The sequence below is a fragment of the Cherax quadricarinatus genome, chromosome 21 (genome assembly GCF_038502225.1).
Source record: "Cherax quadricarinatus isolate ZL_2023a chromosome 21, ASM3850222v1, whole genome shotgun sequence".
NCBI lineage: Eukaryota > Metazoa > Arthropoda > Malacostraca > Decapoda > Parastacidae > Cherax > Cherax quadricarinatus.
Window position 1 is genome coordinate 24771769 of NC_091312.1, and position 26390 is coordinate 24798158.

Sequence of the window (26390 nt, forward strand, 5' to 3'; positions counted from 1 at the left end):
AGGCTACCGCCGTAAAGCGGAAACCGCCGTAAAGTGGAACACCCTTTTTTTCCACTTACAAATGCATACAAACACTAGATAACAAGTGTACACTAACATATATTAAGTTAGCAATAAAACCAGGCATCAAAAAACAATAAAAAAGTACAATACATGTACACACATAGTGCACTCATTACTTACCTTAAAATATTTATAGTCTTAATCTAGGGTGAGACAAGTAGTATTTATTGTAAGAAATCAAGTGTGGTATGTATGGTAGTCAGCCAGGCTACCATACCAGGCCACCCCACCCACACATACAATTCTATGATATTTAAGCATCCCAGAGCGATAAAATGTATATACAGTTCACTCATTATTTACCTTAAAATATAGGGTGAGATGAGTAGTATTTATTGTAAAAAATCAAGTGTGGTATGTATGGTAGTCAGCTGGGCTACCATACCAGGCCAACCCACCTACACATAATATTCTATTACATTTAAGCATCCCAGAGCGATAAAATGTATATACGTTCACTCATTACTTACCTTAAAATATTTGTAGTCTTAATGTAGGGTCAGGAGTAAGTAAATGAGATAAAACGAATAAATGAGAGAGAGAAAGAATGAGTGCATGAGAGAGGACAGGCGCAGAGTTATGTAAACAAACCAGGCGAAGGTAAGTTTTGTAAACGAAGTGTACACGTCTGGTTTGTGTACAAGTTACATTGTGTACAGGTTGTCTCTACATTGATACGGTAGAATAAATAAAGAAGAACACTCCCATTCTCATGTAACATCATTTTGAGAAGAAATGATGCTCTGAGTGAAGGCAATGGAAATAAGTCACTCTGACTTTTTTGGGTTATCCTAGGTTCTCTACACATATGTTATGTATGATAATCTATGTAACTGTATTTGTGTATACTTGAATAAACTAACTTACATACATATGAAAGGAATAATTTTCTACAGTTACCCCCAGTAACACATTTTCTCTTATGTTAGATTAGAGAAAATGTTATTCTTGGCATCACTTGTACTTGCGTGCAGCCAGCAGCAACAGCCTGGTTGATCAGGCTCTGATCCACCAGGAGGCCTGGTCACAGACCGGGCCGTGGGGGCGTTGACCCCCGGAACTCTCTCCAGGTAAACTCCAGGTAATACAAGTTATCTGGCTACCACATCTCATATTTATGTTTATTTATTCTATTTATTATTTATTCTTTTTATGTTATGTATCGTGTTTATTATATAATTTTGAAAAAAATATCATGGATGGATTAATGAAAATGTGTATATTAACGTAATATACAACATTTAATGAGACTCGGTGATTATTATTATTATTATCATTTCTAATATGGCATCACTTGTGCAAGTCGTCTGCTACCACATCTCATATTTATGTTTATTTATTCTATTGTGGGGTGTATTTATCATCTTTTTATGTTATGGATCGTGTTTATTATATAATTTTGAAAAAAATATCATAGATGGATTAATGAAAATGTGTATTTAACGTAATATATGACATTTAAATGAGACTCGATGATTATTATCATCATTACTAATATGACGTCTGGAGACATAAGACACTCTTACTGATTTTAATGTGTACCTGCATGCCAGCACAGTATGTAAGTTTATTTAAGTACAGGTATACATAAGTATAATTATCAGAGTATATATAAAATATTACCTGGAGTTTACCTGGAGAGAGTTCCGGGGGTCAATGCCCCCGCGGCCCGGTCTGTGACCATTTGACCATGTGACCATTTGAAATTTTGGAGTTTCCAGACAAAATGGAGAGACTTAGTGCTTACCGAGCTCACGAAGAATGTAAACAAACAGGGTGAGGCGCAGTAACCGTATTAGAAAGTCAGGTGGGGGGAGCCGTATAGCGAGTTTTGGTCATAATTTGAAATGACCGTATTAGCGGAACGCCGTAAAGTGAAACGCCGTAAAGCGGGGCCCTCCTGTATATGTGTATATATATATATATATATATATATATATATATATATCTTTTAGGAGTGAAGAAGAGCAGAATGTAAGTGTGGTGGAGGTAAGTGAGGCATTACGTAGAATGAAAGGGGGTAAAGCAGCAGGAACTGATGGGTCATGACAGAGAGGTTAAAAGCAGGGGGGGATATAGTGTTGGAGTGGTTGGTACTTTTGTTTAATGTATGAAAGAGGGGAAGGTACCTAGGGATTGGCGGAGAGCATGTATAGTCCCTTTATATAAAGGGAAAGGGGACAAAAGAGATTGTAAAAATTATAGAGGAATAAGTTTATTGAGTATACCAGGAAAAGTATACGGTAGAGTTATAATTGAAAGAATTAGAGGTAAGACAGAATGTAGAATTGCGGATGAGCAAGGAGGCTTCAAAGTGGGTAGAGGATGTGTAGATCAAGTGTTTACATTGAAGCATATATGTGAACAGTATTTAGATAAAGGTAGGGAAGTTTTTATTGCATTTATGGATTTAGAAAAGGCATATGATAGAGTGGATAGAGGAGCAATGTGGCAGATGTTGCAAGTTTATGGAATAGGTGGTAAGTTACTAAATGCTGTAAAGAGCTTTTATGAGGATAGTGAGGCTCAGGTTAGGGTGTGTAGAAGAGAGGGAGAATACTTCCCGGTAAAAGTAGGTCTTAGACAGAGATGTGTAATGTCACCATGGTTGTTTAATATATTTATAGATGGGGTTGTAAAAGAAGTAAATGCTAGGGTGTTCGGGAGAGGGGTGGGATTAAATTATGGGGAATCAAATTCAAAATGGGAATTGACACAGTTACTTTTTGCTGATGATACTGTGCTTATGGGAGATTCTAAAGAAAAATTGCAAAGGTTAGTGGATGAGTTTGAGAATGTGTGTAAAGGTAGAAAGTTGAAAGTGAACATAGAAAAGAGTAAAGTGATGAGGGTATCAAATGATTTAGATAAAGAAAAAATGGATATCAAATTGGGGAGGAGGAGTATGGAAGAAGTGAATGTTTTCAGATACTTGGGAGTTGACGTGTCGGCGGATGGATTTATGAAGGATGAGGTTAATCATAGAATTGATGAGGGAAAAAAGGTGAGTGGTGCGTTGAGGTATATGTGGAGTCAAAAAACGTTATCTATGGAGGCAAAGAAGGGAATGTATGAAAGTATAGTAGTACCAACACTCTTATATGGATGTGAAGCTTGGGTGGTAAATGCAGCAGCGAGGAGACGGTTGGAGGCAGTGGAGATGTCCTGTCTAAGGGCAATGTGTGGTGTAAATATTATGCAGAAAATTCGGAGTGTGGAAATTAGGAGAAGGTGTGGAGTTAATAAAAGCATTAGTCAGAGGGCACAAGAGGGGTTGTTGAGGTGGTTTGGTCATTTAGAGAGAATGGATCAAAGTAGAATGACATGGAAAGCATATAAATCTATAGGGGAAGGAAAGAGGGGTAGGGGTTGTCCTCGAAAGGGTTGGAAAGAGGGGGTAAAGGAGGTTTTGTGGGCGAGGGGCTTGGACTTCCAGCAAGCGTGCATGAGGGTGTTAGATAGGAGTGAATGGAGACAAATGATACATGGGACCTGACGATCTGTTGGAGTGTGAGCAGGGTAATATTTAGTGAAGGGATTCAGGGAAACCGATTATTTTCATATAGTCAGACTTGAGTCCTGGAAATGGGAAGTACAATGCCTGCACTTTAAAGGAGGGGTTTGGGATATTGGGAGTTTGGAGGGATATGTTGTGTATCTTTGTGTGTGTGTGCTTCTAGACTGTTGTATTCTGAGCACCTCTGCAAAAACAGTGATAGTGTGCGAGTGTGGTGAAAGTGTTGAATGATGGTGAAAGTGTTTTCTTTTTGGGGATTTTCTTTCTTTTTTGGGTCACCCTGCCTCGGTGGGAGGCGGCCGACTTGTTGAAAGAAAGAAGAATAATATATATATATATATATATATATATATATATATATATATATATATATATATATATATATATATATATATATATATATATATATATATATATATATATATATATATATATATATATATATATATATATATATATATTTTTTTTTTTTTTTTTTTTTTTTTTTTTCAACAAGTCGGTCGTCTCCCACAGAGGCAGGGTGACCCAAAAAAGAAAGAAAATCCCCAAAAAGAAAATACTTTCATCATCATTCAACACTTTCACCACACTCACACATTATCACTGCTTTTGCAGAGGTGCTCAGAATACAACAGTTTAGAAGCATATACGTATAAAGATACACAACATATCCCTCCAAACTGCCAACATCCCAAACCACTCCTCTAAAGTGCAGGCATTGTACTTCCCATTTCCAGGACTCAAGTCCGACTATATGAAAATAATCGGTTTCCCTGAATCCCTTCACTAAATATTACCCTGCTCACACTCCAACAGATCGTCAGGTCCCATGTATCATTTGTCTCCATTCACTCCTATCTAACACGCTCATGCACGCAAACATACATACATATTTTTTTTTTCAACAAACCGGCCGTATCCCACCAAGGCAGAGTGGCTCAAAAAGAAAAAAACAAAAGTTTCTCTTTTTAAATTTAGTAATTTATACGGGAGAAGGGGTTACTAGCCCCATGCTCCCTTCATTTTAGTCGCCTCTTGCGACATGCATGGCTTACGGAGGAAGAATTCTGTTCCACTTCCCCATGGAGGATACATACATATACAGTGGACCCCCGCATAACGATGGCATCGCATAGCGATTTTTCCGCATAACGATTACTTTTATCGCAAAATTTTTGCCCCGCATACCGATTAAAAACCCGCATACCGATTTTCGTCCGAGACGCGTCCAATGTGCCCTCACATGTGCCGGCCGTCCCATTGTTTACCAGCCAGCCTCCGCGGTAACATCCAAGCATACACTCGGAATATTTCGTATTATTACAGTGTTTTCGGTGGTGTTTCTGGAAAATAAGTGACCATGGGCCCCAAGAAAGCTTCTAGTGCCAACCCTGTGGTAAAAAGGGTGAGAATTAGTATGGAAATTAAGAAAGATTTTGAAGGGTTTGGGGCTAACCCTGAGAAGCCTATGCCAGTTGTGGAATCCATTGTGCCTACTTCAAAGATTAAGGAAATGTGTGCAGAGTGGTTTGAACTGCAAACCTTTATAGATGAAAATCACCCTGACACAGCTGTTGCAAGCCGTGCTGGTGACTATTTCAATGACAATGTTATGGCCCATTTTAGGAAAGTCTTGAAGAAACGGGAGGTACAGAGCTCTATGGACAGATTTGTTGTGCGACAGAGGTCCAGTGACTCTGAAGCTGGTCCTAGTGGCATTAAAAGAAGAAGGGAAGTAACCCCAGAAAAGGACTTGCTACCTCAAGTCCTAATGGAAGGGGATTCCCCTTCTAAACAGTAAGAAGATAATGCTCTCCCCTCCTCCCATCCCATCAATCATCACCAGATCTTCAATAAAAGTAAGTGTCATGTAATTGTGCATGCCTTTTTCAGTTTGTGTGTATTAAAATTAACATTTCATGTGGTAAAAAAAATTTTTTTTCATACTTTTGGGCGTCTTGCACGGATTAATTTTATTTCCATTATTTCTTATGGGGAAAATTAATTCGCATAACGATTATTTCGCATAACGATGAGCCCTCTTGCACGGATTAAAATCGTTAACCGGGGGTCCACTGTATACTATATATTTTTTTTTTTTTTTTTTTAACACATCAGCCATTTCCCACTGAGGCAGGGTGACCCAAAAAGAAAGAAAAACCCAAAAAGAAAGAAAAACCCAAAAAGAAAGAAAAAACTTTCATTATCATTCAACACTTTCACCATCACTCATATGTAATCATTGTCTTTGCAGAGGCGCTGAGATACGACAGTTTAGAAGTCCCTCCAAACTGCCAATATCCCAAACCCCTCCTTTAAAGTGCAGGCAGTGTACTTTCCACTCCTAGGACTCAAGCCCAGCTAACCAGTTTCTCTGAATCCCTTCACAAAATATTACCCTGCTCACACCTCAACAACTCGTCAGGTCCCAAAAACCACTCGTCTCCATTCACCCCTAACATACTCATGCACGCTTGTGTGGTACTGATGCCTTGAATGTGTGTAAAGAATGGATTTTTATTTTGCAGTGCAGAGGAGTTTAGAAGCAGTGATGATGTCATTTCTGAGATCTTCATGTATTGTGAAAATATTAAAGAAAATGCATTAAGGAATAAAATTTGTTTGGGAAAGCTATCTTGCATGTGAAAGTTATAACTGTTAAACCAAAATTAGTAAAATCAAAGTAAACAGACAATACTTCACAATAATAAAACCGGTATATAAACAACTCACTTCACACTCAGCCTTCAAAAAGTCGGCAATTTTCGTCATGGGAACAAAGTATGCAACATGTGGCTTCCCAGTAGTTGCAGTGCCCCAATAAACTTTTAAGGACCTTTCCTTCAAGATGGCCATAATACGATCCTCACCAAGCACTTCATCTAACCTTCGAGAAATAAGCCTGTATTTCTCTTCAGGAGTCATCCTCATCTGGGTGACAAGAAACTCAATGAGATAATGATCAACATTTAAAACACTGTTAGTAATCTAAACAGATATGGCCATTTAAATATTTAACATATGTCTTATATTATAATTAATATTGTAAATGAAATCATCATATACAAAAGCACACAGTTAATTCAGTATGATTTATCAGTTCACAAATGGACACAGCAATTAATAAAGTGATTTGTTGTAATCATGTTATGATTTTATGAGAAAAGTGAAAATGTTTATGCTGCACATACAAATAATCAACACAAATAAAAAATTATGACATGCAGTCTAACACAGGCAACACAACTTGGATGGTCAAGAATTTGCAGGAGCTTATAAAATTTCATATCTATCAATTTTGCTATACACTTTGCTCCCCTCAAGGGAGGTTCCTTGACACTAGTGAGGGGCTCGTGATCTAGGGAATTGGATCTGTGCTCCAGTTCCCTGAATTGAGCCTGAATACCTTCCATCCTCCACCTCCTACAGGTACTGTATAATTTCTACGGGTTTAGCGCTCCCCCATAATACTATATCTTTATTTACAAGTACATATACAAGGTATACAGGCCTAGCTGATTTCAACGACATATACAGTGGACCCCCGGTTAACGATATTTTTTCACTCCAGAAGTATGTTCAGGTGCCAGTACTGACCGAATTTGTTCCCATAAGGAATATTGTGAAGTAGATTAGTCCATTTCAGAGCCCCAAACATACACGTACAAACGCACTTACATAAATACACTTACATAATTGGTCGCATTCGGAGGTGATCATTATGCGGGGGTCCACTGTACTACTATATAGAAAGCCGTTTCTTAAGCAGAGCATTTCAGGCTAATTAGGTCAGTGTTGTCCCAGGATGCGACCCACACCAGTCAACTAACACTCAGGTACCCATTTTACTGACGGGTGAATACAGACAACCGGTGAAAGGAAACACGCCCAATGTTTTCACCCCTTTGCCAGGAACTGAACCCGGACCCTCACTGTGTGAAGCGAGAGCGTTTGCCACCAGGCCATGGGCACCTCGCACTGTACTCTATACTCTGCATTCTTATTCTCCTCTGAATTTTACATTCTTTTGTCCCCTTTTCTATTACACAAATAAACCATATATGCTCTCTACCAGTTCTTGGGTACTTTTCCCTCTATCAATATGCACAAACAAATGTTCCATCCATTCAATGTAGACCCTCGATTTAAAGGACTAATGGATAAGAGCAGGTAGCCAGTAAAGGCGACTGTAATGACTAGAGATGTGATTTTTTGTTGTAATCATAATAATGGAGAATTCTGAAATCAATGAATTTCATCTACTGTTTGTAAGTAAACTGACTCAATGGATTTTGTCCCATATTTTTGAAGTCAATTGAATTGAGGGTTTATGTAATATCATTACCCATTTTCAGCATTTCAGTCTTAATCCCATTCTTCCCTGCTGCTTTCTCCACTTTCAGTCTACTGTATTCCCTGCATCACTCCCAGACAATGGAACTGCAGGAGTAATGCTGCTGAAAATTAGGTGGTAGGTAATGTAACCATAGCAGTGGATATCCGAGACGTGACAGTGGAGGTTTCCAGTGTTGCAGAGGTATTTGCCAAAACAGTCTGATTATTTCCAAAGCAGTCATTTACATTTACATTTAATATCCAGATATGAGATGGGGTTATAAGATCCTAACTAGCTTTAATAATGTTCAGATCAGTAAGAAATACAGTGGACCCCCGCTTTACGATTAGCTCCCAATGCGACCAATTATGTAAGTGTATTTATGTAAGTGTGTTTGTACGTGAATGTTTGGGGGTCTGAAATGGACTAACCTAATTCACAATATTCCTTATGGGAACATATTCGTTCAGTAATGGCACCTGAATATACTTCTGGAATGAAATAATATCATAAACCGGGGGTCCACTGTATAAGCATTCACAAGACAACTGGAGTATGGAAGGGTGCTTGCATCACAGGGTGACAATAAGCCTTCCCATAACTGTGGCACTGAAGGAAACTACAGTACTGTATCCCATGCTGTGTGTTCTAACCAGATTTGCCATGCAATATGGACTGAAGCTTTTTTGCCATGGTGTGCTATACCAATTTCCAAAGTATAATTTTAAAACAAGATTCATTAGTGTCTTATTGAAAATGTCCCACATGAACACATATTACATGAGAGTCAACTGTGCTGTGCATGAGTATGTAGGTGGCTTGACTATTCTGTTGGGTTAACTGAAGCACAATACAACTACATGCTAAATTTATAACACAGCAAAAAAAATAAGATAAGCAGAATGAATTATTAATTAGACAAACTTAATACTTTTTAGTTAAGAGAGACCTGTAAGCTAGCATAATTTTACTGTAGTAACAAATGCTAATAGATTAGAGTACTGATACCATGCTACAAAAAAAAAAAAATGCTGTACAGCAATGTATTACATTTTAAAAACACTTTTACATTCAAATTCTGCATGCAATTTGTGTACTCACATGATAGCTCACCTTCTTTGCATGAGGTGCCAGTGTGGCTAATACATCATTCACAGTTTTGAGCTCTCCATGTAATTGCTCGTCTTTATAACTTTTCATGTGGCTGAGCCATCTACTTAAATGTTTATAACAGGATAAGTCTTCTGTAACTGTGTGTAGTGACTTACACACAACAGTATCACTTACAGTCGGCTGATAACCTTCAATGTAACTGTACTCGTTTAAATGATCATCTAAAGTTCTTAAAGTTTCTGAAGTCCAACACACTTTGTCACTCATTTTCATATTCACCTGGAAGAAAATACACCATGTACATGTGTGTCTTTACTGAGCAATAAAAAACTGAATTCCAGCATATAAAAAGGCAGTGATTTATTGCCAAATCAGAGATGATCTATTGAATCATTTACCATACAGAAAATTTTTGTGGCTTCAGGTAATTAAATGCATTTTCTTATTCAGTAACTGCTGCATAATTAAATTCCTATTATTTCCACTTTTTCAAAACATTGTTCACTTTAACTGCAGTTGAAATTAAAGGTTAACACCACAAAGCATGTAGATTACTATCACTGTACTATATTCACAAGGTAGCACTAAACCTAAAAAGACCAAACAGTGTTTAAAAATATATTTTATGAAAAGTTGGCTACTCCTCTGACTAGGTTCAATGCTGTTGTACATCATAATATTCACTAAAATGCTAAACTCACGAAAATAAAAACAACACAAGCCAAGATGAGGACAGCAAAATGCCCAAGCATGACTATAGAAAATTCATTACTTGGTCATCATAGACCAATGACACTGCCAGTGATCTCATTTATGTTGAGTGAAAAATCAGATACTGTATGGGTCTGTAAAAGGTATATACTGTAAATGCCTGTAGATCAGATACATACTTCAGAACATTTGTTACTAAGCCCTGGCTAAACTGTACTAACAAACTGCAGAAAAAGAAATCCTTAAGGAGATTTTATTCAGATTATTAATCTAGAGAGTTAGTAATCTTGGATAACCCATGAAAGTATGGCATATTTCCATTAGGGCCCTTTGATCCTCATCCCCAGGATACAATGCACAACAGCTGACTTACACTGAGGTACAGTATCTACTTACTGCTACGTGAACAGGCATAAGGAAACACGCCCAGCATTTTTACTTGTCCAGGATCAAACCTGGGTTCTTCAGATGCGAGCAGAAGGTACTACCCTTTCAGCCATGACCTTTACCAAAATTCTCGATGCAACTGACCAATAAATGATATAAGAATAGAAAGAGTTACAGTTAATCATCACACAATGTAGGGGTTTATGTTCCTGAAAATTGGCATGTAATGTAATATGGTACAAGGTACAGTATTAAAAAAAGATGCATCCAATAGAAAATACAAGCAAATGAGTAAATAACAAAAGTTATTGAATGTGTTGGCCAATAAGTTTTTCATATATGACAAATCATGTTATTTGACACTTCTTTTGATGTCTCTTTTGATATGCTGTTTACTGTATGCTTAATGTTGACTCTTAACACTTCCAGTATAGGAGGAAGATTTGAATACACAGTGCTTATTAAAAAAATTAAAATCCTGTAATACTGAACACTATTCCTGTACTTAGTGAACATTAAAACAGAAGAAAAGCATTAATTTACAATAATATATGCATTCCCCATGGGTTGCATTTCTTTGTGAGGTCTGTATAGCATGACATGAAGAACATATGGAAGATATAGGGTTATGTTCCATTTTGTTACTTTTAATGGGGAGGGAGAGGTGCTTAACCCAGTGGAAACATTCATAAGCTGACTCTTCAATGCTTTACAGGGCTTGGCTGTTTTTTTAATTGCATTACAAGTGTGTCACACTATATGTAGTTGCATTGAGTTTATTCTCTTGCCTACAATGCTAATTAGCCTGTGTGTAAAATTCAAACTTAAAAAAAAAATCTTTTATATAAAAATGTTTAATCCTGAATTAAAATTACTATACTTAGCCATAAAGTAACCTATATTTCTTATTATATATAATTTTTTTAAACTTACTTAGCCAAAAAGTAACCTATATTTTTCACTAAACATAATTTTTTTCAAATTTAATTCCAGTTGAGTAATTGTAGAAATATACTAGATTATATCAGAACTTCAGTATAATTATTCAAAATTAAAAATTTTCTTTAAATAAAATTTACCCGTAATATCTTTGTATGGAATAAATCTTAACTAAGTAAATAAACAAATCATTTTTTGTTTCTCTAACAGTTTTGTACAGCCTTATAAAGTTATTTATACACCAAAGAAATTTCTGCCCATCAGGAAATTGAGATAAAAGCTATGACAATGAAATTAAGTAAAATTTCAGCTCTAAAACTACAATCGCATCTGCTAGAAAAATGACAGGATGGATAATGAGAACCTTCAAAACTAGGGAGGCCAAGCCCATGATGACACTCTTCAGGTCACTTGTTCTATCTAGGCTGGAATATTGCTGCACACTAACAGCACCTTTCAAGGCAGGTGAAATTGCTGACCTAGAAAATGTACAGAGAATCTTCACGGCGCACATAACAGAGATAAAACACCTCAATTACTGGGAGCGCTTGAGGTTCCTGAACCTGTATTCCCTGGAACGCAGGCGGGAGAGATACATGATTATATACACCTGGAAAATCCTAGAGGGACTAGTACCGAACTTGCACACGAAAATCACTCACTACGAAAGCAAAAGACTTGGCAGACGATGCAACATCCCCCCAATGAAAAGCAGGGGTGTCACTAGCACGTTAAGAGACCATACAATAAGTGTCAGGGGCCCGAGACTGTTCAACTGCCTCCCAGCATACATTATCTGGAGTTTATCTGGAGAGAGTTCCGGGGGTCAACGCCCCCGCGGCCCGGTCTGTGACCAGGCCTCCTTAGGTCAGTGTCCCAGGATGCGACCCACACCAGTCGACTAACACCCAGGTACCCATTTTACTGATGGGGAACATAGACAACAGGTGGAAAGAAACACGTCCAATGTTTCTACTCTGGCTGGGAATCGAACCCAGGCCCTCACCGTGTGAAGTGAGAGCGTTAACCACCAGGCCATAGGGGGGATTACCAACAGACCTCTGGCAGTCTTCAAGCTGGCACTGGACAAGCACCTAAAGTCGGTTCCTGACCAGCCGGGCTGTGGCTCGTACGTTGGTTTGCGTGCAGCCAGCAGCAACAGCCTGGTTGATCAGGCTCTGATCCACCAGGAGGCCTGGTCACAGACCGGGCTGCGGGGGCGTTGACCCCCGGAACTCTCTCCAGGTAAACTCCAGGTAAACAATAAAACAGTAGACAATTATCATTACTTTTATGGGAAATGCTGAACCTGTGGAGGATAAACAGTGAATGGGGAAAGGGTGCTATTAGGGTTTGATCCAGAAGTGGAATGTAGATCCAACTCCCTGGATTAAAAGCTCTTCACCAGCACCAAAGCACCTCCATCCTTGAAGGGACCAAGAAAGTGGAACCCATGAACAAACTTCGAGATATTGTATTCAGTTAGTAGCTCAAAATAACCTATTTGACATATTTTATCGATTGGTGAACTGAACACATTAACTCCAGAGTGAGGGACTGATTACTTCAAACTCTCCCTCGTCTTCCACCGTTCTCTGAATTGGACTGAAGCAGCTTCTGGCTGGCGAAACATTTCCGTAATAAAGATTCCCAAATGTTGCACAAATGTCTTATTCTTCAATCTGTCGTTTTTCTAAATCATTTACATTAAGAGCATTACCGAGGCTGAACTGTGTGATGTAAGTTTATTCAGTTATACACAAATAGTTACATAGATTATCATACATAGCAGCATATGTGTACAGAACCTAGGATAACCAAAAAATAGTCAGTGACTTATTTCCATTGGAGTCCTTTTAATACCCTATTATTATACTATAAAGGAGATATACTAGAAATAAGGTAAAATGAGTTATATTTACGTGTAAGCTAAAAAAATGAAAAATCAGCATGTTGAACCCACAGCTCCTCTGGCATAACATCTCTCTTGGCTAAAAATCTTAAATTACAATCGTCTTCGACGTTAAACATCTTCATAAACATTACTGCTGACTAGAAACTAACTACAACATGCCTAAAATATCACATCCTGGCCAAGAATCAAAACATATGAGCAGGCAGCATTCTCGTACTAAGCTTGTAACAAAAGACATTTTCCACCTGTATTGCTCTTCATAATCAAACAAGTCAAGTTTATGTCATAAAATGTACGCAAGAGGCTTTACTTACGATATTTTCATCAAAATATAAAGGAGGGAAGGATGATAACACCACCCCACCTGGCAGGGTCAGCAGCGTGTACTGAGTTACACCTCACATTTACATATACCTGCCTTCTACATTATTATATATGTTATATTTATCGCAGTAAAAATATGAAACAATTGCGTGACTCGGTTATTATTAATATTTTCTCTTCAGTTTGTTTATATTGTATTATTCAGTCGAACACGTTGTCATATTTCCATTATCCGCTTCGTCCCGTTCGTCTCTGGTTTAGGCTTTTATAAAATTACTTTGTTAGTCAGGGAATATATACATATACACACAATATATACATGTGTATATATATGTATATATATATATATATATATATATATATATATATATATATATATATATATATATATATATATATATATATATATATATATATATATATATTATATAATATATATATATATATATATATATATATATATATATATATATATATATATATATATATATATATATATATATATATATATATATATATATATATATATATATATATATATATATATATATATATATATATATATATATATATATATATATATATATATATATAAGAAACACTTTCTCCACACACATATGCTGCTATGTATGATAATCTGTGTAACTGCATTTGTGTATACCTGAATAAACTTACTATGATTCACATTATCACTGTCTTGACAGAGGCACACATACGACAGTTTAGATGCCCCTCTAAACAGCAAATATCCCAAACTCCTTTTACAGTGTAGGCACTATAATTTCAACCTCCAAGACTCAAGTCCGGCTAATAGGTTTCCCTGAATCCCTTCACAAAATATTACCTTGATCACACTCCAACAGCTCGTCAAGTCCCAAAAAACATTTGTGTCCATTCCTGTCTAACACATTCACACATATCTGCTGTATGTCCAAGCCCTTTGCACACAAAACTCCCTTTACCCCCTCCATCCTTTCCTAGGACGACCCCTACTTCAACTTCCCTCCTCTACAGATTTATATATCCTTCAAATCATCCTATTTTTCTCCATCTTTCTAAATGACTAAACCACCTCAACAACCCTTTCTCAGCCCTCTGAATAATACTTTTAGTAACTCAGTACCTCCTCCTAATCTCCAAACTCGAATTTTCTGCATAATATTTACACCACACATTGCCCTCAGGCACGACACTGCCTCCAGCCTCCTCCTCGCTGCAACATTCACAACCCATGCTTCACACCCATATAAGTATTGGTACCACTATATTCTCATACATTTCCTTCTTTGCCTCCATGGATAATGTTCTTTGCCTCCACAGTTATCTCAATGCACCATCCACCTTTTCCCTTCATCAGTTCTATGATTTACCTCGTCTTTCATGTACTCATTCGCTGACACGTCCACTCCCAAATATCAGAACATATTTATTTCTTCCATACTCCTTCCCTCTAGTCTAATCTGATATCTAATTTTTCCTTAACTAACTCACATGATACTCTCGTCACCTTACTCTTATCTATATAGACCCTTCCTAATATGAGTAAATATGATCAGTAATATAGCTCTTCTGCGATCCTCTCTAGCTGAAGAGGATCCCAGAAGGGGATCGAAATATAGAGATCAATTACTCATCTAAGGTTTTGTCTCCATGTAGGTTATTACTGAGCAGTGACAAGTGTTCATTACATTCAATTATCCATTAGTAAATTATATTAAAGCCTAAACCAGAGCCGAACGTGACGAAGCGGATAATGGAAATATGACAGCATGTTCGATTGAATTACGTAATAGAAGTTGAGGTACAATTTCACATCATTATAATCCCCTCAAGGAAGGTTCCTTGATTTGTTTTAGCCACCAGGCCCGGTGGCCTGGTGGCTAAAAAGCTCCCGCTTCACACACGGAGGGCCCGGGTTCGATTCCCGGAGGGTGGAAACATTTCGACACGTTTCCTTACACATGTTGTCCTGTTCACCTAGCAGCAAATAGGTTCCTGGGGGTTAGTCGACTGGTGTGGGTCGCATCCTGGGGGACAAGATTAAGGACCCCAATGGAAATAAGTTAGACAGTCCTCGATGACGCACTGACTTTCTTGGGTTATCCTGGGTGGCTAACCCTCCGGGGTTAAAAATCCGAACGAAATCTTATCTTATCTTATCTTATCTTATCTTATCTGTGCTCCAGTTTCCCAAATTAAGCCTGAATGCCTTCCACATCCCCCCCCAGGCGCTGTATAATCCTCTGGGTTTAGCGCTTCCCCCTTGATTATAATAATAATAATAACATCATCATAATTACACAAAGTTTGGATGAATACAGTTGTCTTACATAGTAATATATGTGTAAATTGCCTACGATAACCAAAAAAGTCAAGTGTTTTTAATCATATAATGGTTTCCTATTGTCACTGTAATAAATGTATAATTAATACACACACACACACACACACACACACACACACACACACACACACACACACACACACACACACACACACATATATATATATATATATATATATATATATATATATATATATATATATATATATATATATATATATATATATATATATATTATATTCTAGGGTATACTACCTGTATACAAGTAGCATACCCTAGAATCTAGGGTATACCAGACGGTAGTATACCCTAGAATCTAGGGTATACCAGTTGGTAGTGTGCCCTAGAATCTAGAGTATACTACCAGCTCTATCTAGGGCCTGATAGAGCTGGGCTTAAGAATAAGCTGAAGTAGGATAACAGCTCTTAGCCTGTAAAACTGATTTGCGCAAAAGAAAAAAAAAAAGAGGTGCCCCTCTTGGCTGATGGGCGGCGGAGAGACATGATTATCACATAAAAGGCCTTGAAAGATTAAACGAAGATTTCTTAGTATTTGCAACAGGAATAACAAGAGACCATAGTTTCAAATTGAGGAAAAAGTGGAGTGAAAAGGATAGTAGAAAGTAATTCTTCTCAGATAAGTAAGTTTATTCAGGTATACACAAATACAGTTACAAAGATTGTAATACATAGTAACATATGTGTAGATAATCTAGGATAACTCAAAAAGTCAGTGACTTATTTCCATAGAGTGGAGTGATAGAGTGGTTGACCAGTCAAATGCATAAAAGGAGGAATTAATAAGTGCTGCTACCATTGGAAATTTAATATATATATATATATATATATATATATATATATATAAATATATATAAATATATATATATATATATATATATATATGTAAAGTAAAAGGACACAAGTGCAACTAATGTGACATTTATTGTGGCAACGTTTCGCTCTCCAGGAGCTTTATCAAGCCAGGAGCTTTATCAATGGCTTGATAAAGCTCCTGGAGAGCGAAACGTTGCCACAATAAATGTCACATTAGTTGCACTTGTGTCCTTTTACTTTACATATTGTCGGTAATTCTACCAACTTTATTACACTATATATATATATATATATATATATATATATATATGAGCATAATTTGATTAATGAATCTCAGCATGGGTTCACGAGAGGTCGTTCCTACCTGACAAATTTACTGACGTTCTTCAATAGAACATTTGAGGCAGTAGATAGCGATAAAGAATATAATATTGTTTATCTGGATTTTAGTAAAGCCTTCGATAGAGTACCTCACAAGAGACTCTTAAGAAAAGTGGCAGCTCATGGTATAGGAGGTAAAGTTTTAGCATGGATAGAGGCATGGCTTACCAACAGATAGCAGAGAGTTTCCATTAATGGGGTCAAATCTGAATGGGGATTAGTCACTAGTGGCGCTCCACGAGGATCAGTTTTAGACCCTCTCTTGTTCATAATTTAATGACCTTGATAAAGAGATTACGAGTGACTTGAGCAAATTTGCTGATGATACAAATATAGGCCGTATGATTCATTCTGAGGAGGATAGCAATGAACTCCAGGGGGATTTGGACAAATTAATGTTTTGGTCTGAAAAATGGCAGATGAAGTTCAGTGTGGATAAGTGTAAGGTGCTAGTCCTTGATAATGAAAATAACCCTCGAAGCTATAAACTAGGTGAAGTAGAACTTGATCATACAGAATGTGAAAAAGACTTGGGAGTCATGGTAAGCAGAAATCTAAAGCCAAGACAGCAGTGCCTTAGTGTGCACAACAAGGCTAACAGATTACTTGGATTTATCTCAAGAAGTATAAGTAACAGAAGTCCAAAAGTTATTTTACAGCTCTATACATCACTAGTGAGGCCTCATCTAGATTATGGTGCTCAGTTTTGGTCTCCTTACTACAAGATGGATATAGACTCATTGGAGAACATACAGAGAAGAATGACTAAAATGATTTACTGTGTAAGGAATCTCCCGTATGAAGATAGACTTAAAGCTTAAATCTCCACTCTTTGGAGAGACGTAGAATGAGGGAGACACTGAAGTGTATAAGTGGATGACGGGCATAAACAAAGGAGATATTAATGAAGTACTGAGGGTGTCAAACCAGGTAAGAACCAGGAATAATAGATTAAAGTTGGATTAATTTAGATTCAGAAAGGACATAGGTAAGTACTGGTTTTCTAACAGAGTTGTGGATGCGTGGAACAATCTTCCCAGTGGGGTGATTGAGACTAGGACTTTGGGCAGCTTTAAAAAGCGATTGGATAAATATGTGTGGGAGGGGTTGGGTTTGATTTGTGTCATTGGGTACGGGAGTAAATTCTTGGGTAACTTTGGGTAGAGGTCATTTTGATAAGGACCTGCCTTGTATGGGCCAGTAGGCCTTCTGCAGTGTTCCTCCATTCTTATGTTCTTATGTTCTTATGAACAGAATATCGAAGACGAGACACCACAAGTATAGTTCTTGCAGATACAAATAGGTAATTAATTGTTCAAAATCTCATAATACTTCCCGTGCTGCCAGAAGGAAGATACTCATCTTTTTTTATTTTAATTTCATTTCTGTACTGTAATTATTCAGAAATATAACTTGATGAACATTAACTACGCCTAACCAAACGTAACCTTATCTAACCTAACTGAAAACAACCAATGTTTAAATTTTCATTAAAAAAAAAAATCAAGTGTACCAAGGGCAATTCGTATGAAATTGGCAACCTTAATTGGAAAACAAGATGTGTAGAGAGCAATTTCGGTGTGCAAATTTGGACCTAATCACTTCAGAATTTTGCCAAATATAAGCTATAATGTATCTGTTTCTCCTGGGTTTCGAGAAATATAGTTCAAGGGAGTTCAGGCCTTCCCAATAATTTATACTTGAATTTATACGAGCAGTAAAGATGCTCTGTAAAATATTATAAATAATAACAATGCAATTCGTTGGTGGAACAAGCACGTGCTAGTTAAATAAATATTTATAATGCTTAAGAACTATTGAGTCCTGCTGCTGGAAAAATAATTATTGTTTAGTCTGATACAGGTAATGACAATCACGGTCTGTCACACTGACACTCAATATCTCAACCTTATAAGGAAATAAATGTCATTAACTGTATAAAAGGAAGAAAAAAGTTGAGGGACTGACCACCTCAAAACTTTAAGGGTGATGGACTGATTACATCGTCTTCAAGTATCTTCTGCTTCTATCAACTTTTCTGTACTTGACTGAAGAAGCCTACTGTGTAGGCGAAACGTTTCATAATAAAGATACCTAACTGTTGCATGTGTCTTACCTAACAAAAAAGTTGTATAAATAAAAGATCATTGTTCTCTAGGTGAAAGTAGTTGAGTCAGCCACACCCATCATTGTAAACACCTGCAACATAGGCTGCAATGACGATGTTCCTGAAAAAATATTCATTAAAAATATTTCATTTTTTTTATTTATTTCATTTACTGAATTTATAATTGTAGTTATTTATGTGCTACAAAACATGTGCGTGACTGCAATTACAAATAATATGACGTGATACCATTAAATTTTCGGGGAAGCACTAAACCCAAAGGGGTCGTACAGCGCCTGTGGCACAGTAGGTAATGAGGTTAAAGCCAAGGAAAGGTAAAGTGTCTCCAACTGCTTGAATCAAGAGCTCTTCACCATCGTCTAGGCGTCCCCCTTGAAGGGTTGGTATGACAAAAAATTATATAAATTTCAGTTGATTGTTTCACCTTGGTGATGAAGGGCGAGGCGGCTTTTATTAGGAAACCCTTGAAATGATACCTTTAAGAGGCACGTAAGTTCCCTCGTCTTCTAATAACATGTTCATTTTTCCACTATAATCTATCTTGTCCATAATTACTATCACATTTGCTTTGTCTGTTTCGTAAGGTGAAGTCCAGGATCTTTCCATAATTCATGGTATAACTTAACAAATATTTGAGGACAATTGTTGTAGAGGTCTGAGCTGTGTTCAGACCTCTACAACGGGGGAACTTACGTGCCTCTTAAATATCCCTCAAGTGAGGTTCTTTGACGCTAATGAGGCGCTCTTGATCTAGGGAATTGGATCTGAGCTCCAGTTCCCTAAACTGAGCCTGAATGCCTTCCACCCCCCTCCCCCCCAGCTCTCCACCATGATAATACCTTTAAATAGCTGCCTGATGTTTTCTCTTCCTCCAAGGTTCTCGCTTTTAGCTTGAGAATGCCTCATCAGATCAGCTTCAGATTTTCAACCGTGGTGTAGTGTAACTAAGTAATGGTTCATGCAACTATTGGTATGTGGCGAGCCCTCTCTGGTCAATTTTATGAAGACACTTTCCTATTTTGGCCGTATCTGATAGCTCATAAGATATTTATAAAACTTTCAGTTTCTTATATTTTTTTTCATTTTAAGAACATAACAAAGAAAAGTAAACTGAGAAATACTGAAAACTCGCAGTTTTGAGTTTTTTTTTTTTAATTTTCACCTTATTTTCGTCGACACTCTCTACCCCCTCGCCATTCTTTTTTTTTTATTCTGTGATATATGAAAATTTGGTTTATTCTCGTGGATCCCAGGTGACTGAGACACCCTTCACCGAGCCATTCACGGTCCTGGACCCTCCTAAGAACCCAGAATAATTTTCGGTACCTGCCTCCTGTGGTACCTCTGAGCCCTGCATTAACTTATCATGGTACCGGTTTCACTCACCGTACAATGTCGATTCCTGGCTCGTCAAAGGGCGGAATGGCTTGCAGCCATCTGCCAAAAGACAATGAGAAACAAGCGGCGACACTCACATAACACACTCATACACACACATACACACACACACACACCAAAGACTCCAACCGCGACAATCCCAACGCAACTGAGCAACCCAAACCACAACCCACTCACTGTTCCCTCTTCCAGCAACACCCACATCACAAACCTCATCTCAACAGCTGTCCCTTATGGGCATTCTGACCCCACCCCCATCATCACAAACCCCACCTACACCACAGCCCCCCATAGGCCCCCACCAAGGCTCCCGCTCCCCCAACCCCAATATTCTTGCAGGACCACAGTGATAGAAAAGAAGCTGAAAATTTGGTACACAAACGCGGACGGAATAACGAATAAACATAAGGAGTGGCACGAAAGAATCAGTGAGAAATCCCCAGATATCATAGCAGTCACAAAAACAAAACTCGCTGAGACAATAACAGACGCCATCTTCCCACCGGGATATCAGATCCTGAGAAAAGATAGGAGTAGAGGGGGAGGAGGAGTTGCACTGCTCATAAGAAACCGATGGGGATTTGAGGAAATGGAAGGCATGGACGTGATTGGAGAAAGGGACTACATAGTAGGTACAATTCAATCTGGAGAACATAAAGTAGTCATTGGAGTGATGTATAACCCACCACAGAACTGCAAGAGACCAAGAGAGGAGTACGAAGAAAACAACAGGGCGATGGTGGACACACTGGCTGAGGTGGCAAGAAGAGCTCACTCGAGCAGAGCAAAGTTACTGGTAATGGGCGATATCAACCACAGGGAGATCGACTGGGAAAACCTGGAGCCACATGGGGGTCCCGAAACATGGAGAGCCAAGATGATCGATGTGGTATTTGAAAACCTCATGCATCAACATGTCAGGGACACTACCAGAGAGAGAGGGGAGGATGAGCCAGCAAGACTGGATCTTGTGTTCACCCTGAGCAGTTCGGACATTGAGGACATCACTTACGAGAGGCCCCTTGGAGCTAGCGATCACGTGGTTCTGAGTTTTGATTACATAGTAGAGTTACAAGTGGAGAAGGAAACAGGAACTAAATGGGAAAAGCCAAACTACAAAAGGGGGGACTACACAGGTATGAGGAACTTCCTGCAGGAGGTTCAGTGGGACAGAGACCTGGTAGGAAAATCAGTGAACAAGATGATGGAATATGTAGCAACAAAGTGCAAGGAGGCAGAGGAAAGGTTTGTTCCCAAGGGAAACAGAAATAATAGGAAGACCAAAGCGAGTCCTTGGTTTACCCGAAGGTGTAGGGAGGCAAAAACTAAGTGCACCAGAGAATGGAAAAGGTACAAGAGGCAAAGGACCCAGGAAAATAAGGAGATTAGTAGAAGAGCCAGAAACGAGTATGCACAGATAAGGAGGGAGGCCCAGCGACAGTACGAAAATGACATAGCATCGAAAGTCAAGTCTGACCCGAAACTGCTGTATAGCCACATTAGGAGGAAGACAACAGTCAAAGACCAGGTGATGAGGCTGAGGAAAGAAGGTGGAGAACTCACAAGAAACGATCAAGAGGTATGTGAGGAGCTCAACATGAGATTTAAGGAAGTATTTACAGTGGAGACAGGAAGGCCGCTCGGGGGACAGACCAGATGGGGACACCAGCAAGGAATATACCAACAAGTGTTGGATGACATACATACAGATAAGTAGGAGGTGAAGAAACTGCTAAGGGACATCGATACCTCAAAGGCAATGGGACCGGACAACATCTCCCCGTGGGTCCTTAGAGAGGGAGCGGATATGTTGTGTGTGCCACTTACCACAATCTTCAACACGTCCCTGGAAACTGGGCAACTACCTGAGGTATGGAAGACGGCAAATGTAGTTCCCGTTTTTAAAAAAGGAGACAGAAAAGAGGCACTAAACTATAGACCTGTGTCACTGACGTGTATAGTATGCAAAGTTATGGAGAAGATTATCAGGAGGAGAGTGGTGGAGCACCTGGAACGGAACAAGAGTATAAACGCCAACCAGCATGGATTCATGGAAGGAAAATCCTGAGTCACAAACCTTCTGGAGTTTTATGATAAAGTAACAGAAGTAAGACACGAGAGAGAGGGGTGGGTTGATTGCATCTTCTTGGACTGCAAGAAGGCCTTTGACACAATTCCTCACAAGAGATTAGTGCAGAAGCTAGAGGATCAGGCTCATATAACAGGAAGGGCACTGCAATGGATCAGAGAATACCTGACAGGGAGGCAACATCGAGTCATGGTACGTAATGATGTATCACAATGGGCACCTGTGACGAGCGAGGTCCCACAGGGGTCGGTCCTAGGTCCAGTGCTATTTCTGGTATATGTGAACGACATGATGGAAGGGTTAGACTCAGAAGTGTCTCTGTTCGCAGACGATGTGAAGTTAATGAGAATTAAATCAGATGAGGACCGGGCAGGACTTCAAAGAGACCTGGACAGACTGGACACCTGATCCAGCAACTGGCTTCTCGAATTTAATCCCGCCAAATGCAAAGTCATGAAGACAGGGAAAGGGCAAAGAAGACTGCAGACAGAGTATAGGCTAGGTGACCAAAGACTGAAAACCTCGCTCAAGGAGAAATATCTTGGAGTGAGTATAACACCGAGCATGTCTCCGGAAGCACACATCAACCAGGTAATTGCTGCAGCATATGGGCGCCTGGCAAACCTGAGAACAGCGTTCCGATACCTTAATAAGGAATCATTCAAGACACTGTACACCGTGTACGTCAGGCCAATACTGGAGTATGCAGCACCTGTTTGGAACCCGCACTTGATAAAGCACTTCAAGAAACTAGAGAAAGTGCAAAGGTTTGCGACGAGGTTAGTTCCAGAGCTAAGGGGAATGTCTTATGAAGAAAGGTTAAGTGAAATCGGCCTGACGACACTAGAGGACAGGAGGGTCAGGGGAGACATGATAACGACATATAAAATGCTGCGCGGAATAGACAAGGTGGACAAAGACAAGATGTTCCAGTGAGGGGACACAGAAACAAGGGGTCACAGTTGGAAGTTGAAGACACAGATGAGTCAGAGAGATATTAGGAAGTATTTCTTCAGTCATAGAGTTGTCAGGAAGTGGAATAGCCTAGAAAGTGATGTAGTGGAGGCAGGAACCATACATAGTTTTAAGACGAGGTATGATAAAGCTCATGGAGCGGGGAGAGGACCCAGTAGCAACCGGTGAAGAGGCGGGGCCAGGAGCTAGGACTCGACCCCTGCAACCACAAATAGGCGAATACAAATAGGTGAGTACACACACACACACACCGATCACAACTTAGAAACCTTTTCCACTAGCGGAAATCTTGCAAACACGACAATGGACAAGCTTTTTTTCCATTGCACTCACTGAATCCTGAAACATACCTAAATGCTAAACATCCACTGTGAAAAAATAGTGAAATTCTAAGCGCTTTCCTGGTTTCTCACATTATCAACGAATTTGATAATGTGAGAAATCTCGAAAGCGCATGGAATTTCACTATTTTTTTCACAATGTTTGTTTTGCTTATTGTGATATCACCTGTTTACTATGATCTTATTGCATACAAGAATGTGAATGACCACATACTTGCACAGGAATTCACGACTCACATCGGCCAAGACAACTACTATACTTACACCCTCCAAAAGTGGGATATTCTTGGCTGAGTATCGTTCCTTGTCCTTTTTAGGGTTGTGCAGCGTGTTTCTAGCAATTTTTAAAAACGTCAATAATGCCTGTTTTGGATACTTTACATTATCCAAAAAGAAGACAATTTCAAGACGGAGCTGAGATGTGCATTGAGTCCAGATATTCTGCCAATATTTTTGCAACTTGTCAGACAAAAGAATTGTCAAATTTCGCATTGTTCTTATTTATTAAATTTAAACAATTTGTTTCAGCTTTTGCTGTTGTAACTGAACAAAGAAAATATACAAATTTTAATTAAACTTGTTCAAAAAAGTTTATTAAATTTTTAATCTTCAATTGAGCAACCAAATTTCTAAAATTTTACATAATATAGCGAATTTCACTTCTCATTCCCCACATCTTTGGCTATATTTAAATAATAATTTGTTCGCCTATGATCTAGATGTCCATTTATGTGTACAAGTTTTCTTTAAAAAGTTTCAGTGCCTCTATAACAATGTCCCTCGAAAGTCAAACAGGTCACAACTATGGGAATAAATAGCTCTTGATAAACATTGACATTCTCAGGTCCGCTAAAAAGAAGTATGCCTGTGAAAAACAAAGATATGCATCAACAGTGACCATACTTACAAAGAAATCTATAGAAATGTATTATGCTAACAAGTTCACTCAAAACCATTCTCTAACATGCCATTATTATCTAAAATAAAGAAAAAAATATATAAACGAATATATGCATTTGTTATCAGACAAAATATTCGTACATCGTCAGTTTGGCTTTAGGCTAGGGAGAAGTACTAATGATGCTAGCATAATGATAATGAACTCTGTTTATTCAGCTCTAGAAAATAATAAATATCCACTGGGCCTTATTATTGATTTAAGAGAAACTTTTAGCATGCATATATATGTCGTGCCGAATAGGCAGAACTTGCGATCTTGGCTTAAACAGCAACGCTCATCTTGCCATATAGGACAAGCGAAAATTTGTGTATGCAATAATTTCGCCAAAATCATTTTGAACCTAACAAAAAAAATATATTTCACTGTGTTTGTTTAGTATTAAATTACTGTAAACAAATCTAAAATACATTTAGTTGGGTTAGGCTAAAATAAATTGTTCATGATATAACAAGGTTAGGTAAGTTTTCTAAGATTCTTTTGGAGCAAAATTAAAATTTTTTACATTAACATTAATGAAAAAAATATATATTTAAACGTATAAGAGAAAATTTTAGAAAGGACTTAATTATAAATGAGTTCTTGCTAATTGACCAGTTTTACATATTCGGCACGACACACACACACACACACACACATACATACATACATACATACATATATATATATATATATATATATATATATATATATATATATATATATATATATATATATATATATATATATATATATATATATATAAAAGTAGGTCTTAGTCAGGGATGTGTATTGTCACCAGGGTTGTTTAATATATTTATAGATGGGGTTGTAAAAGAAGTAAATGCTAGGGTGTTCGGGAGAGGGGTGGGGTTAAATTTTGGGGAAACAAATACAAAATGGGAATTGACACAGTTACTTTTTGCTGATGATACTGTGCTTATGGGAGATTCTAAAGAAAAATTGCAAAGGTTAGTGGATGAGTTTGGGAGTGTGTGTAAAGGTAGAAAGCTGAAAGTGAACATAGAAAAGAGTAAGGTGATGAGGGTATCAAATGATTTAGATAAAGAAAAACTGGATATCATATTGGGGAGGAGGAGTATGGAAGAAGTGAATGTTTTCAGATACTTGGCAGTTGACGTGTCGGCAGATGGATTTATGAAGGATGAGGTTAATCATAGAATTGATGAGGGAAAAAAAGGTGAGTGGTGCGTTGAGGTATATGTGGAGACAAAAAACGTTATCTATGGAGGGAATGTATGAAAGTATAGTAGTACTAACACTCTTATATGGGTGTGAAGCTTGGGTTGTGAATGCAGCAGCGAGGAGGCGGTTGGAGGCAGTGGAGATGTCCTGTCTAAGGGCAATGTGTGGTGTAAATATTATGCAGAAAGTTCGGAGTGTAGAAATTAGGAGAGGGTGTGGAGTTAATAAAAGTATTATTCAGAGGGCTGACGAGGGGTTGTTGAGAATGGATGAAAGTAGAATGACATGGAGAGCATATAAATCTCATCCCCTGCATGCAGGGGATGAGATTTATACGTTCATCCCCTGCATGCAGTGGATGAGATGAAAAGCTGTGAGCCTTCTCCCTGAAAGCTGGCTGCCTTGGATTAACGTCTAGCGCAAGCTGGACGCCAAGGTATTGTCCAGTGTGG

The 26390-nt window shown here is 38.2% G+C and overlaps 1 protein-coding gene across 5 annotated transcripts in view; it reads right to left on the reverse strand.

The window, feature by feature from the left end:
* Positions 1-13442, reverse strand: part of TyrRS (Tyrosyl-tRNA synthetase) — a 62882-nt gene extending 49440 nt beyond the window's left edge. The window contains exons 1-4 of one of the 5 annotated variants that reach the window (XM_070087320.1): positions 13296-13368; positions 10137-10266; positions 9018-9308; positions 6314-6511 (exon numbers count right to left, since the gene is read on the reverse strand). In XM_070087320.1, coding sequence (XP_069943421.1) covers positions 6314-6511; positions 9018-9308; positions 10137-10154 — 507 coding nt within the window. In that variant the 5' untranslated portion in view covers positions 10155-10266; positions 13296-13368. Of the gene's footprint in view, positions 1-6313; positions 6512-9017; positions 9309-10136; positions 10267-13295 lie in introns of all 5 variants that reach the window. The other 4 variants (XM_070087321.1, XM_070087323.1, XM_070087322.1 and 1 more) reach the window with 4 other exon arrangements.
* Positions 13443-26390: the final 12948 nt, after the last annotated feature.